Genomic DNA, 14,908 nt, shown 5'->3' with positions numbered 1-14,908 from the left:
AGAGTTTTCAAACTTCAAACACATTTTGCTCTCCAACCGAGTGTCCATTTTGCAAACCGTTTGCACCGTAGTGTTGTTCACTATTAATGCAACAAAAGAAGATCCACTATGAATATATGTTGATTTTTCAAAAAATTCAACATTTCAAATATGCTATTTAACAATTCAAATACACTATTTCAACAAATCCTGCAAAAAAAATGTTGGACATGTTTTTTAAAGAACTTGAATTGGATTTTTACAATTGTTGAAGTAGATTTTATAAATTGTTGAATCAAGTCTTTTAAATTGTTGAATGCATATGAAAGACAAAAGTTTACAAAATAATCCACAATGAATCAAGTATAATGTTTAGAAAAGAAAGAAAAAAAAGAGATAAAGAAACACACCTAGCTTTATTGGGCCGCGCACACTTGGTAGTGGGCCAAGCCAGGGGTGACCGATCTCAACCCTGGGAGATAATCTTCTATGTGGACTTCGCAAATCTTGCATCGGTGCTAGTTGTTTATCTTCTACGTGGACTTCTGCAAGACTGAAAACTGATTACATATTCCACCTCAAAGAGTGTTCGTCTAAGATTTGTCATCACAATATTGGCATTACAAGTTGTGAACTAACACCGAATGCATTATTCCTACGCCCAATTTGTGCTCAATGCTACAAGTGCAGCTTATTTGGTTCAACATCTTGTCCTACTGGATTCCCTATCGTCAAACCATTGGCCAAAGCCTGTGGCAATTATGCAGACAAGAATATCTCAAATGTGAATGTACAAATAAAGGAAATACAAGACCAGCTCCCAGCTATTACAGAAATGAGGATTTCCATTCGCTGTCAAACTTCCGGTGCTGCAAAACACAAGATATCAGTTAGATGTTAGGGACAACAAAACTTCTGGTCCTATCTGAAATTTGGACATCAGTTTTGACAAAAGCAACAGTTGGTCCCCGGGAAAGCAATAGTACCTCTGAGATCGGCATTCTAGTTCTCACAGCCCCAACTTTTGACAAGTCAAGATCTGCTACTGCAAATCCAGTGGAGAGCCGATCTGGAGGCAGAAATTAGACTTTTGATCAAACAATGCACCCAATGCATTGTGTATAAATGGTTGTTACTTGTTACACATGGTGTGAGAATAGAATGGACACCAGCACAAACATGCAGTATGTAGTCGGCAGTATTTGCTACGACAAGCATTTCAAAGCAGCAAATATTGATGATGAATTCGGCAAAAAGACATTATTTATAGCTGTCACAACATAGGGTATTGATGTAATCGGATAAACAAAGCAATGAAGATCTGCAAAAGAATCCTAACTTAACAAAGTAAGGAGACGAAAAAGGTATACCTGGAAGTCGAGCTATCACTGTTCCCCATGGGTCAATAATTATAGAATCACCATAGCTTTCTCTTTTCTCATTGTGCCTTCCAGCTTGAGCTGCAGCAATAACCTACGGAAGGTTTTGGAAGTTCTATTTAACTTGCCTAAATTCATGCAAAGCCAACTGGCCAACCCACCGAGTAATATATTTCAGTAAATTCCATATGAAGCAAAGGCTTTTGAAGTGTGTATATGTCACTAGTGCTGAATTGGTAATTGCCAACATGCATATGACAGATTTTCCATCAGATAACCTAGTGGCATGGTTGGCAACCTTGATGATGTAAAATTACTAAGGAGGAACATGTTGTCTAATTCGTCCAGCATTAATTTTTTATATATTTGTCAGTGTATTAAGTAAAGAGTGCCCTAGCTAACGGGCTTCGCAGGAGACCTAACAACTAGAGGAGAATACTCCCCGAGGTCTAGTCGATCGTACGACCAGGGTACACCCGCACAACCAGTCTAACGCCCGCACAACCAGTCTCCCTATACCATCGCTTACACCCGCTACCAACCCCACTGGTCGCAGGGCCAGATTTGATGCAACCTGTCTAGAGCGCAGTTGTTAATATCCAGTGTTTTCTTTCCCCAGACGCCAGCACCAGAGGACGAAGTCATGGACGGCGTAGTTGGGCATTGTTCCGTCCCGGGTAGAACTTTGCAGGCTGGCACGGTAGCGCATGACGGATGGTACGTTATCAGCAGCCCGACCAGACAAGTGGACAGGGTCGGTGCACGACGGATGAGACACCATCAGCAGCCCGACCAGGTAAGTGGATGGGGTCGGCGCAAAACGACCTTGTTCCGTCCCGTAGCATTAAATACCGCGGGGTGGAACTTTGCAGGTCAGCACGACAGTGCACGGCAACAAGATGCATGGTGCTCTCAGAGCAAGTGAGCACGCCTGGTCCTCTGTAATGATGGTTTAGATTATATATTAGGATGAACAAAGGTCTTCTGTTTGGACACATATGTAGGTTCTCCTCCCTACTATATAAAGGGACGAGAACCTCATTCCTAAAGGGAGAGAGAGAGAGAGAGGAAGGGTTTGGGAACTTGCGAGAACATATCTGTAATTAACTGACATCCTTCATAACATACAGGATGTAGGGCTATCATCCTCCAAGAGGCCCGAACCTGTATAACTCTTTGTGTCCACTAGTTCACCGAACACACACACCCGTTTCCTGAAACACCGTCCACGCGTCCACTGTCCAGCATACTCAGGAATCACTGTCAAGGATTTACCCTCGACATTTGACGCGCCAGGTAGGGGGCGCATTTTGTCATTTCAGTACGTTTAAAAAACTTGACCAGGCCACCCATGGCCGAATCCACGGCAACCGCTGAGTCCCGTTCCGAGGACCCCGGCCGCCGCGAGGTGTTCGTCATGGGGTACCACCCGGATGAACCCGGAGTGCTCTAGGTATGGGATACCGAGCCGGAGTTCGAGAGCTCCGAGACCCAACGCGAGATCTACATGGCGGACCATACAACAGGAGGCACTGAAGGCCAAAATGCCTCAAACGCCGGTGGCGAACCCCTGGCTTTACACTCAGAGGGAAACCAGGCTAGCACTAGACAGGCAGGTGCTTCAAGACAACCCCCGCATCCCTAGCACCGCCCTGAGGAGCTCCTACACAGAGCATAGTCCACGATGGCGTCGTCCCCTAGGCCATCGTACCGCCTAAAAGCCAGGGGCTCCCCACCTCACGACTTATCGCCGCTCTGCGCCCAGCGTCTCGATTACGAGACCATGACGGCAGCGCAGAACCTACAGACCCTACGGATCCTCCTCAGCCACCCATCAGTACCTGTACCGGAGGGCTCGCCTATGGCACCATGGCTGCGTGATCTTGCCCTCCTGGTCAAGACCGCCCAGCACCAGACCACGTCAACATGCACCGCGCCTATCACAAGGGCCGGTGAGGGTCACGGTCGCCAGGGGTTACAACAGGACCCATGACGGAATAGGTCCCGTGCTCCCTCAACCACGGGGAGTACTCATAGACCACCTCCACGTTAGTACAGCCAACCCTTAGACCTGCGTAATTCTCTGCACCAACGTGACCTCTGGGGCGTGATCCAGAGCCAGGTGGCCACTAGAGAGCAGGAGGATAGGGCTCAGCACGAGCAGGAAAAGGGCAACTAGCCCGGCCGCATGCCTTCCCCCTGCAGAGAGGCATCGAACGGCTCCACCCCTTCGCGGGACCCCGAGACCGTCGTCTATCTCCCTGGGCGCGCGCCGCCGCCCAACGAGTGGCTCCCCGTTACGGGACATGGTGTAACGCCCTATCCATCCGGTTATGTGAAGTGCGTTGGCCGGACAAGTTCCGACCGGTCCTAGCCGAGAAGTATGATGGCTCGATCAACTCGGAAGAATTCCTGCAGATTTACACCACCATGGTGCAAGCTGTGGGAGGCCATGGGAAGGTCATGGCCAACTATTTCCCTACTGCCCTGACCGGTTCCGCCAGGTATTGGCTGATGAACCTCCCCCGCGATTCGGTTCACTCCTGGGAGGATCTATGCGACCAGTTCGTCGTTAACTTCTAGGGACCTACGCCCAACCAGGGGTCGAGGACGAACTATATCAGATCTGGTAGCGACAAGGAGAGTCGTTGCAAAACTTCATCCGGCGTTTCACTGAACGCTGGAACACCAGGTCAAAGATCAGAAAATGGTCAAGAAGCTGACCACCTGGGTAATTCGAAGCACAACCGAGCTCACGGATAAGTGCGCGCAGGCCACCGAGGCCCGAGAACAACAGATCGACACTGGGCCACGACCTACGTCCAAACAGCTTGCCCCTGCCAAAGGGGTCCACCGGAAGGACAAGAAGAGCAAACGCAAGGCCAGACCTCCTGAAGTCTTGGCGATCGAGCAAACCGGCCTAACACGTCGGCACTTCGAAAAGAAAGACGGGAAAAAAGGGTCGGGGCTACTGCTCGATCCACCGTACGAACGCCCACGACCTGACCGAATGCAAGGTTGTGCGAGGCATCATCGATCAGAAGCTCGGAGAGCGCAAGTACAAGCATGGCGATGACAGTAAGAACAGGGCCGTCCCCGAGCTGTCGGCACTAGGGTACCAGCAAGACGACCATATGGTCTATCACATCTTCGAAGGCACCGCGACATATTCATCTAATAGAGAATACAAGTCGGTGGTCCGGGACATGTGGGCAACCGCATCAGACCCAAGCCTGCACCTGAAGTGGTCAAAGATCCCGCTCACTTTAAGCCAGGCCGACCACCCCGCGTGCGTCCGACGCCCTGGTCGCTACCCCATCATGGTCGAACCCACGGTGCAGAACATCCGCCTAGGCCGCATGCTTGTCGACGGCGAAAGCTCGATCAACCTCCTCTTCGCCGACGAACTAGACGTCCTACAGATTCTGAAAAGCTCGTTAAGGCCGTCTCCACCTTTCTTCGGGATCACTCCGGGCTCCTCGGCCAAGCCACTGGGGCAAATCGAGTTGCCCGTCACCTTCGGCTCGCCGGACAACTTCAGAACCGAAAGATTCCTTTTCGATGTGGCCGACTTCGGTACTGCGTATAACGCGATCCTAGGCCGACCAACGATGGCCCAGTTTATGGCTATTACCCACTACGCATATCAGGCGATCAAAATCCCTGGTCCAAGACAACCATGCACTGCGACAAAAGGAGCCTCGACATGATTGAACTGACTCCTGGGTCGCATCCCATGACCACGGAACCCACCGAAAAAAGTCCATATAGTCGCCAGCCCCGACGATCGGCTCAAGGCAGTGATCTGGACAACACTAACCCGACCAGGTCGGTCCAGATAGGAGCCGTCCTGGACCTCAAATAGGAACTCACGCTCATCACCTTCCTCTGGGCGAACACGGACGTCTTTTCATGTAATCCGCCTGATATGCCCGGAGTCCCCAAGGGCACAAGCTGTCTATGCGACCAGACGCACGACCAGTAAAGCAGAAAGTGCGTGGGTTCGCAATCGACCGAAAGCAAGCACTTCGTCAGGAGTTCGACAAGCTCCTCGAAGTAGGCTTCATACGGGAGGTGCAGTACTCAGAATGGCTAGCTAACCCAGTCATGGTCTGGAAGCACAATGGTAAATGGAGAATGTGCGTCGACTTCACCGATCTCAACAAGGCATGCCCGAAGGATCTCTTCCCACTTCCCTGAATCGACCAGCTGGTTGACTCAACTGCCGGTAGTGATCTGTTATGTTTCTTAGATGCACGATCGGGGTACCATCAAATTAGTATGTATAGGGAAGATGAGGAAAAAACAGATTTTGTTACACCCTTTGGAGTCTTGCGCTATGTAAAAATGCTTTTTGGCTTAAAAACGCCGGTGCCACTTACCAACGGTGTATTCAACTCATTCCCCGACCACAGCTCGGAAGAAACGTCGAGGCATATGTAGACGATGTGGTCGTCAAAAGCAAAACCAAGACAGACTTGATCGCAGATCTCCAAGAAACATTTGACAATCTCCGAAAATAGCGCATAAAGCTGAACCCGGAGGAGTGTACGTTCGGAGTTCCGTCAAGGAAGTTGCTCAGATTCCTCGTATCCCAGCGGGGGATAGAAGCAAACCCTGACAAGATCAGGGCTATCGACTAGATGCGATCTCCGACCAGGTTAAAAGAGGTTCAGAAGCTAACAGGATGCATTTCTGCTTTGAGCAGGTTCATCTCAAGGCTAGGAGAAAGGGGACTGTCACTCTTCAAACTCCTGAAGAAAAATGACCACTTCCAATGGACACCAGAGGCAGAAAGCATTCTAAGAGCTCAAAAGGTACCTCTTCTCCCCTCCCATACTAACCGCGCCTCGGCCCAACGATGAGCTCTTGCTCTATGTTGCCTTAACACCACTGGTCGTCGAGCGAGATGAGCTCTAGCGATCGGTATATTACGTCAGTGAGGTTCTACATGACGCGAAGGCTCGGTACCCACAGGCTCAGAAACTGCTATACGCCATTCTAATAGCTTCTCGCAAGCTCAGACACTACTTTCAGGCTCACAAAATCAATGTGATTTCTTCATTCCCAATTAGGAAAATTCTCCATAATATAGATGCGACAGGAAGAACGGCAAAATGGGCAGTAGAGCTCGGGGGATTCGACCTCCAGTTCACCTTCCAAACTTCTATCAAGTCCCAGGCACTGGCCGATTTTGTAGCCGAGTGGTCGTCCTTGTCCGAGCAGGTACCACGATTAGAGATACACAAGCATTGGACCATGCACTTTGACGGGTCATTCACACTGAAGGGAGTCGGGGCAGGAGTGGTTCTGACCTCACTCACCGGCGACATCCTCAAGTACGTAGTTCAATTATATTTTCCAGCAACTAATAACACTGTTGAATATGAGAACCGCTTGTTCAGAATGCGAGCAGCCTCTATACTTGGGATTAAACGACTATTGGGATTAAACGATTGTTAGCGATAGGGGACTCGCTTCTAGTCGTGAATCAGGTGCAAAAGGAGTTTCAGTGCTCTGACCCGATGATGACGGCATACCTCGCCGAAGTGAGAAGACTAGAGCAACGCTTCATCAGCTTTGAGGTCAAGTACATCCCTCGCAAAGACAATTTCCTAGCCGATAAGCTGGCCCGTTTAGCTTCTTCTCGTCAACTTGTTCCGGATGGAGTCTTTGAAGAAAGACTCTCACGACCATCCACCGCGGTCTCAGGCCAAGGTGAAGGAGATGCTCCGCTCGAAAACAGAACACCTGAGGCAACACCTTTAGAGACAACGCCTCCCTCGATGCCATCGGCCTCGGGCGGCCATCATGTGGTCGCCCTGCTCAATTCGGGTACGACCTGAATGGATCAGATCTCAAACTACCTTCAGAATCGAGCAGCCCCTGACGATGATGCGTCAACAGAAAAGGTCTCGCGGCAAGCCCGCAGATACTCCTTAGTAGAGGGATGCCTCTATCGCCGAAGGAGCAACGGCCTTTTACTAAAATGCATCACTCAGGAAGAGGGGGGCACAGTGCTCTCTGATATCCACAGAGGCATATGTGGTAGCCACGCTTCGTACCGCACTCTAGTCGAAAAAGCGTTCCGGCAAGGATTTTATTGGCCCACTGCCCCCCAGGATGCCTGTGAGCTGGTGAAACGGTGCGAGTCGTGTCAGTACCACGACCGAAATACCAACCTACCATCCCAGACACTGCAAACCATATCACTCTCTTAACCTTTCGCTGTTTGGGGCTCAATATCACGAGACTATTCCCCAAAGCTCCAGACGGTTTTGAATTCCTGTTCGTGGCCATTGACAAATTCACTAAGTGGATTGAGACCGAATCTGTCAGGAAGATCACCGCCATAGCAACGATTAAGTTCGTACGAGGGCTGGTAGTGCGGTTTGGCAGTCCAAACAGCATAATCACGGACAATGGAACTCAGCTAACCAGTAGTGTTTTCCAAGTCTACTGCGATGAAATCGGGACCAAAGTTTGCTATGCGTCTGTAGCTCACGAAAGGGCGAACGGGATGGTACTACAAGGGATCAAAACCCGTGTCTTTGACCGGCTTAAAAGCTATTCAAGGCGTTGGGCGTACGAACTCCCCATAGTACTCTGGTCGCTACAGATGACCCCCAGCTGGACTACGGCCGAGACCCCTTTCTTCTTGGTCTTTGGCGTGGAGGCCATGCTCCTCTCAGAAATCGCCCTCCAGTCGCCTCGAGTCAGCAACTACTCGGACGACGACCAAATGGCGCAACGAGAGGATGACATAAAACTGATCGAAGAGTTCCGCGATCGTGCTCTAATTCGAGCCGTCAGATATCAGTAGAGCCTCAGACGCTACCACGACCGGAAGGTAAGAGAACGAACACTGGTTGTAGGTGACCTCGTCCTTAGGCAAATTCAGAATAAAGCATGTCAGAACAAGCTCTCCCCCAAGTGGGAAGGGCCCTACAAGATGGTCGATGTCACCCGGCCTGGTGCGATCAGGTTAGCCATGTAGGACGGCCGGGAATTACACAACTATTGGAACATCACCCTGTTGCGCAAGTTCTATGTGTAGGGTCGCTCGAAAATGGGTATGTTTCTCTATTTTTACAAGGCCTTCCGAACGAGCGTGGAATACGACTTGTAAGTTCTAAGATTCAAAAAATCAGACTCCTTGTTTTGCAGGACTCCCCTACCGGTAACAGGCTCCCGACAGGTTAATGCTCCGACCACAACATGCGACCACACTTAATGGCCATTACTGGATCCGCCAAACCACAAGGCACCCTGGAATAGTACAAAGCCCCATCCTGCATGATAACGGGGGTACGAACGGCCAGAAGCAACAAACACAAGGCCACACACCCCTAACTCGGGCTGAGCGCTGGTCGTCACTGACGGGCTTATCGAGCTATGATCCGTTCTACGCCCTAAGAATCTGACTAGCAAGCGGGATGGGATAAAGACAGGCGTCATGAAACCTCAATATTTTCCATTCATAAAAAGGAAAGGTTACAAGCCGACTAGTTACATCCGATCGGACCAACTATCCTGGTACATACCTACCCTATCCTCCCTGGCTCAAGTAACTAACACGAAGTTGACAGAAAGAGTCCACCAGACTCTCATCTCTACCTACCTCTGAACGAGTCAAGAAACCTCTTATACTCCTCCCTGGAACGGCAGCTCACCGCTCCAGGGATCGGGCGACGACCTACATAAGGGCCAGGGAGGGAGGCCGAGGCAAAGGCCCTTCTAAAGCTGATGACCGACCCCGGCGCGCCATGAAGACCTCTTTTCCTCTTCATCTCCAACTCTTCCTCTTCATCGATCTCCTTATCTAGAAGGTCCCAATCGATCCACTCCTCGTCTTCGGAAATATCGATGACCACGACTGAGGGATCCACCCGGGCGAGAGAGCAAGGGCCAGCAGAAGGCGGCCTTCTTTGGAAGAGTGGAAGCTTGATGGTTACCGGCTCCAGTCTTGCAAGCACCGGCCCCAACCTCGCAAGCGCATCCGCAACGAAAGCCGCCTCCGGAAACGCCTCGACAGGCGGATACGGAGGCGGAGGTAACTCCACCTCCGCCGAGTCATCCAAGATCATTGACCCCTCTGGCGATGAAGGAAGGGAGTACGCCATGGCCTGAGGGTCTGCTTACACTACGGAGTCGAGCGCGAGACAGGATAGAGACGAATGGGCTCTAGGCACTGGAAGACCTGAAGGGAGTAGGGAAGGCAAGGGGGTGGATCGGAAGGCCATCAAACACTCTTTTAAAAACCCACAGCGGCACCCTAACCGGCGCGGCATTCAAAACACTCGAAACCCGAGGGAGCGCGCTGATGGAGCCAAAAGTCCTTCAGGTCCAGCGGCAATCAATATCTCTCCTCTCGTCCCGCTTGTTTTTCTCTCTCAGGACACTTAAGCCTCCTCACATGACACGAAATTCGGAGTCGAGCTTTGGGAACTGACGACATAGAACGACCACTCCTTGGACGAACTACATTTACCCGAGACCCAAGTGGCACAACTAAGTCGAACCACAGTCATGGGGAGGCTTAGGGGCTACTGTCAGTGTATTAAGTAAAGGGGTACCCTGGCTAACGGGCTCTGCAGGGGACCTAACAACTAGAGGAGCATACTTCCCGAGGTCTGATCGATCGTACGACTAGGGTGTGACCACAGCGACCAGTCTAACGCCCGCACGACCAGTCTCCCTGTACCATCGCTTACACCCGCTACCAACCCCACTGGTCGCAGGGCCAGATTTGACGCAACCTGTCTAGAGCGCAGTTGCTAATATCCACTCAAGTGTTTTCTTTCCTCAGGCGCCAGCACCAGAGGACGAAGTCATGGACGGCGTAGTTGGACATTGTTCCGTCCCGTAGCATTAAATGCTACGGGGTAGAACTTTGCACGCTGGCACGGTGGCGCACGACGGATGGTATGTTATCAGCAGCCCGACCAGACAAATGGACAGGGTCGGCGGATGGGACACCATCAACAGCCCGACCAGGTAAGTGGATGGGGTCGGCGCAAAACGACCTTGTTCCGTCCCGTAGCATTAAATACCGCGGGGTGGAACTTTGCAAGCCAGCACGGCGGCGCACGGCAACAAGATGCATGGTGCTCTCAGAGCAAGTGGGCACGCCTGGTCCGCGGCGCACGGCAACAAGATGCATGGTGCTCTCAGAGCAAGTGGGCACGCCTGGTCCTCCGTAATGATGGTTTAGATTAGATATTAGGATGAACAGAGGTCTTCTGTTTGGACACATATGTAAGTTCTCCTCCTCCCTACTATATAAAGGGACGAGGACCTCGTTCCTAAAGGGAGAGCGAGGAAGGGTCTGGGAACTTGCGAGAACATCATCTGTAATCAACTGAGATCCTTCAACACACACATGACGTATGGCTATTATCCTCCGAGAGGCCTGAACCTATATAACTCCTTGTGTCCACTAGTTCACCGAATACATACACCCGTTTCCTGAAACACCGTCCACACATCCACTGTCCAACATACCCCGAAATCACTATTAGGGATTTACCCTCGGCATTATCTATCTCAAGTTGCCAACAACATGCAAATAATGAATCTATAAATGCACAAGTAAATGAGAAGATAGAAGGGTTCAACTGAATCTACAAATGCACAAGTAAATGAGAAGATAGAAGGGTTCGATTTACATACATAACATTGTGTCTCAATTGCACGAGCACGGAGGAGAATTTCCCAGTGTGCCTCCCCAGTTACCTTTGTGAACGCGGATGGTACTAGTAAGACCTATAAGACAAACATATTAAGACAACCAGAAAATATGCAATCCCCCTACACTTTCTTAAGGGGCTATGATACGCAATCATTAAAAAAATAATTGTATAGCTTGTGTACAGTATAAAAGAATACATAATCACCTGTGCTTGATGCTTAAAACGCAAAATTTGATAAAGCTCTGGAAATCTCAAATCATAGCAAACAGTAAGCCCCAACCGTCCAAAAGGGCTATCCACAGCAACAATTGTATCTCCTGATAAGAGAAAACATATCATAAGAAATCGCATATAAGGAGTCAATCGTAACTCAATAACAGTTACTACTTTATTCAAGACAGCACTAGTGCAGTACTACAGTAGTACACTCATTTTGCAATCAAGTCAAACCAATACAACCTTTACAATAAATAATTATTTTGTTCATCATAAGATACCCACAACAAGGAAGGCAAGAATTATTACAAAGAAACTGCTATGTCCAGTTTTTGCATAACCTCTAGGTATTTGAATGATCTTGAGTTGTTATAGCTAGAAGAAATTTTAAAAAGAACAAAAAGGAACTCACAAATGAATTTTAATACAAGAGTAAATTCGTACTTTATAAGCCTGTTTTGTGTATATTTTGTATAATTTTATCGACACACTGCTTGACAATATTGATATTTAAAAATTCAACAGATATAACGGTCATTTTCAGACCAACACCGAAAAGTTTACTTGTATTAGAAATAACAGATCAATCTCTGCAAGAAAACAGATATTATCGGAAATATATAATCACCTGCAGTTGTGAAACGGCTTTCCTTGTACACCATATTGCCAGGTACATCCACATCAAATCTTCACCACAAGAAGATGAACATGCAAAGTGCAACATTGCAAGGGTATCGTAACGAGAAAGGATGGGCAAAAAAAGAAAGATAAAGAAACAACAGTCACCTTGATACCAAAAGTTTATCATTTCTACAGAAGTACGTAAATACACTTCTGTGCTACAACTAGTATTGCTGGAATGTCTTTATGTCTCTAAGGCTAGCTAAAATTGAATTATGAGCAGTGTTTCTCTAATTAAAAAACAACCAACTCATACACCACTGAAATAGTGAAATGTGGTCATCGTGTGTCCTTACTGACGCAGATGAAACAAAAAATCTAGTTCTTAGCATTCTAAAGATGCAACATAAAGTTTGCAGACCACCTTTCACATCAGGAAAACACAAGTAATTTTAAGTTCTAGCTATTTGAAAATTCAAGTACTTACAAATGTATTTTTCGATATGAACTCCTAACTTTTCCAGAATCATCAATCAATACATGAGTATTGTACTGGTGAGAATCATCAGGTCCCTTTTCTTGAAGCCCTCCAAGAGATAACCACATGCTTGATTCTCTGTCAAGTAAAATTCTGATAAGTCAAGTGCCAATTCCACTGATAGAAAATATTTATGTTATAATAAAATTTTGTGAAGAATACCAAAGATGCAGCTAAAGGAAAATGTAAGTGTTAAATATACTTTTGTTGTTACATATGAACTAAAAGATTTTTGTGAAATCAGCTAACAGATGGGCAAAAGAGCATAAACACATACTCATACATGATAAGAAGATAATTATGTGACGTGAAAAAAATTTGAGTTAGACACCAGAACAATGATTTCCCAATATAGGAGCATTTCGGGAAACTAAACGGTATACTCTACATTGAAAATGAGAAGGTGTGAAATATTAAAAGAAAATCAGCAACTTTGTTCTGACTTACTTTGCAAGTGAGCAATATCTCTGCATTATTGGCCCATCTAATGGTTCGGCCAGCTTAACAGACTCACCATCCTTGGAGCCTATGAATGAGAATACCTCAGGGAAGCAAAGAAACTTCACTCCAGAAGCAGCTGCTTCCTAAAAACAAAAATGCATGCTTCCATGTTAGTCTACTCAGCATTATTGATCAATAAAGCAGGAAAAATAGAAGGAACAACTTAAGAGCCTAAAATTACAAAACCAACAGGGATAGAAATATGACTATATGAGCAATACAATTAAGCTACTCAGACTTTGAATTATTAGTGTCATTGACAACAGTTTCATCAGTGTTAGATACATCACATGTCAGGCAGTTCCATCTTGAAAAGGTTGCTTAGTTTGGTGCAGCAAGTGTCCTACAGGAACGAGAGCTGCCATGCCATTGAACTAGCATAAGCATGGTCATTGAATCACCTCTCTACGGATTCACTCAAACTATGGTTGACAAGTAAAAACAGCATAGTGTTGGTTCAACTCCAATTCATCGCCAGCAGAGCCATCGCATTTGTAGCCACAAACGCACATGAAAAAAATTAGATAACTTCACAATAGTCCACATTATCATATCAAATGCAGCATTCCTTTCCTCTCTTTCCTTATCTTTGAGATTGAAAGCGCCTCCCCAGTTCCTTGACCACAATGTTTTATTTTTCCAAAAATGAAGTTCCATGATCATGATCACAATCAACCAGCTGTTGGACCATTACACCGTATCTGCATCACTGACTAAGTTACCTGCCCCGGAAACTTAATAATCGCTTGGTAGTAGCCTAATTCTCCCTACTCGCCGCAGCTGATCACAACTACGCCCCGAATGGCACAGCGGCGGTCCAACCAGCGCTAGCGCGGCGAGTGTATCCGCGGTCTATCTAGGGTTTGGGGGTTGAGGGGAGGGGAGATTAGAAGGCTTGCCTTGGTGAGGCGAGAGCAGGTGGCGTAGTTGGCGTCGATGTCCCCCACGGAGGTCATCTGTACCACGCCTACCCTCGCCGGCGCGGCGGAGGCTGCGGCTACGGAGGCCATGGCGCGGCGGACGCGGAATCTCGCGGCGGCGGCGATTGGGAGCGAGGCCGCGAGGGAGGCCAGGGCCATACGATGCGAGCGCGACTCCGGCCGGCGTCCCGAGCGCGGGTACACTTACGGGTGCGCGTAGCGGCAGGTACGCCACGTGTACCCGTACCGGCCGTTGGATTTTGGAAGTCCCTCGTTGCTACGGCCCATTTGCCAGTTGAGCCGTCGCCGCTTCCCCTGATGAGCTGAGCACGTCCAACTACCCCACGCCGGCGCCGCCTCCCGACACCGTTGCCCTCCGGCCGATACGCCGCCGCCGCCGGAGTCAAGGTGAGATCTTTAGAGCCTGTATCCAGAACCGGGAATGAGATCGATCTTTAGAGTCGCTGTAAATTCCGTTAAAACTCTGTTACGTCTGTTTGGATCCTAAGAAATGAATTTGATTCTAGTAATTAGATTCTAATTCTAATTACAAATAGAATTGAATTTGATTTTATCCAATTCAATTCTATTTTTCTTGTTTGGATGCAAATAGAATCTCTTTTCAGGAATAAGATTACAAACATTGTTTGAATGATTCAATATGAAATCACCCACCAATACAATATATACGTGTGCTCTCTCACCCTTTCTCTCTCTCGGATTGTCAGGTACACTAATCTCTCTCATCCAATTGCTCTCTGTCTTATACATGAACACCTCTCTCTCTCTCAAGATATTGCAGATTCAATGGTGTCATGTTTACTTGTTGTACATGCCAATGTGAAGGTATAATACATAATTGATGACACGACTCTCTCTCATCTGGTTCCAAACACTTTCACATTGACCGTTCATAAAGAAACTAGATAAGAACCAAACACTTTCACATTGGTCAAAACAAACACTTTTACACCCTCATAGCAAGCTAGTAACATTCAAATGAAAAATAATAATTCACAAGCTGATCCAAATGGCAATCACAAAAGTCACCAAAACCTGAAA

The 14,908-nt window shown here is 47.9% G+C and overlaps 1 protein-coding gene across 1 annotated transcript; it reads right to left on the bottom strand.

Moving 5' to 3' along the window:
- Positions 1-529: 529 nt before the first annotated feature.
- LOC133905393 (deaminated glutathione amidase, chloroplastic/cytosolic) lies at positions 530-14,288 on the bottom strand. Its single transcript, XM_062347149.1, has 9 exons — positions 13,826-14,288; positions 12,873-13,009; positions 12,375-12,503; positions 11,895-11,953; positions 11,255-11,367; positions 11,031-11,123; positions 1,350-1,452; positions 966-1,048; positions 530-848 (listed from the first exon to the last, which is right to left on the bottom strand). Exons 1-9 carry the CDS (start codon positions 14,003-14,005, stop codon positions 807-809), a joined length of 939 nt encoding a protein of 312 aa, XP_062203133.1. The 5' UTR covers positions 14,006-14,288; the 3' UTR covers positions 530-806.
- Between the last annotated feature and the right edge of the window lie 620 nt (positions 14,289-14,908).

The sequence above is a fragment of the Phragmites australis genome, chromosome 22 (genome assembly GCF_958298935.1).
Source record: "Phragmites australis chromosome 22, lpPhrAust1.1, whole genome shotgun sequence".
Lineage (NCBI taxonomy): Eukaryota > Viridiplantae > Streptophyta > Magnoliopsida > Poales > Poaceae > Phragmites > Phragmites australis.
This window is presented reverse-complemented; position numbering and strand designations above follow the sequence as displayed.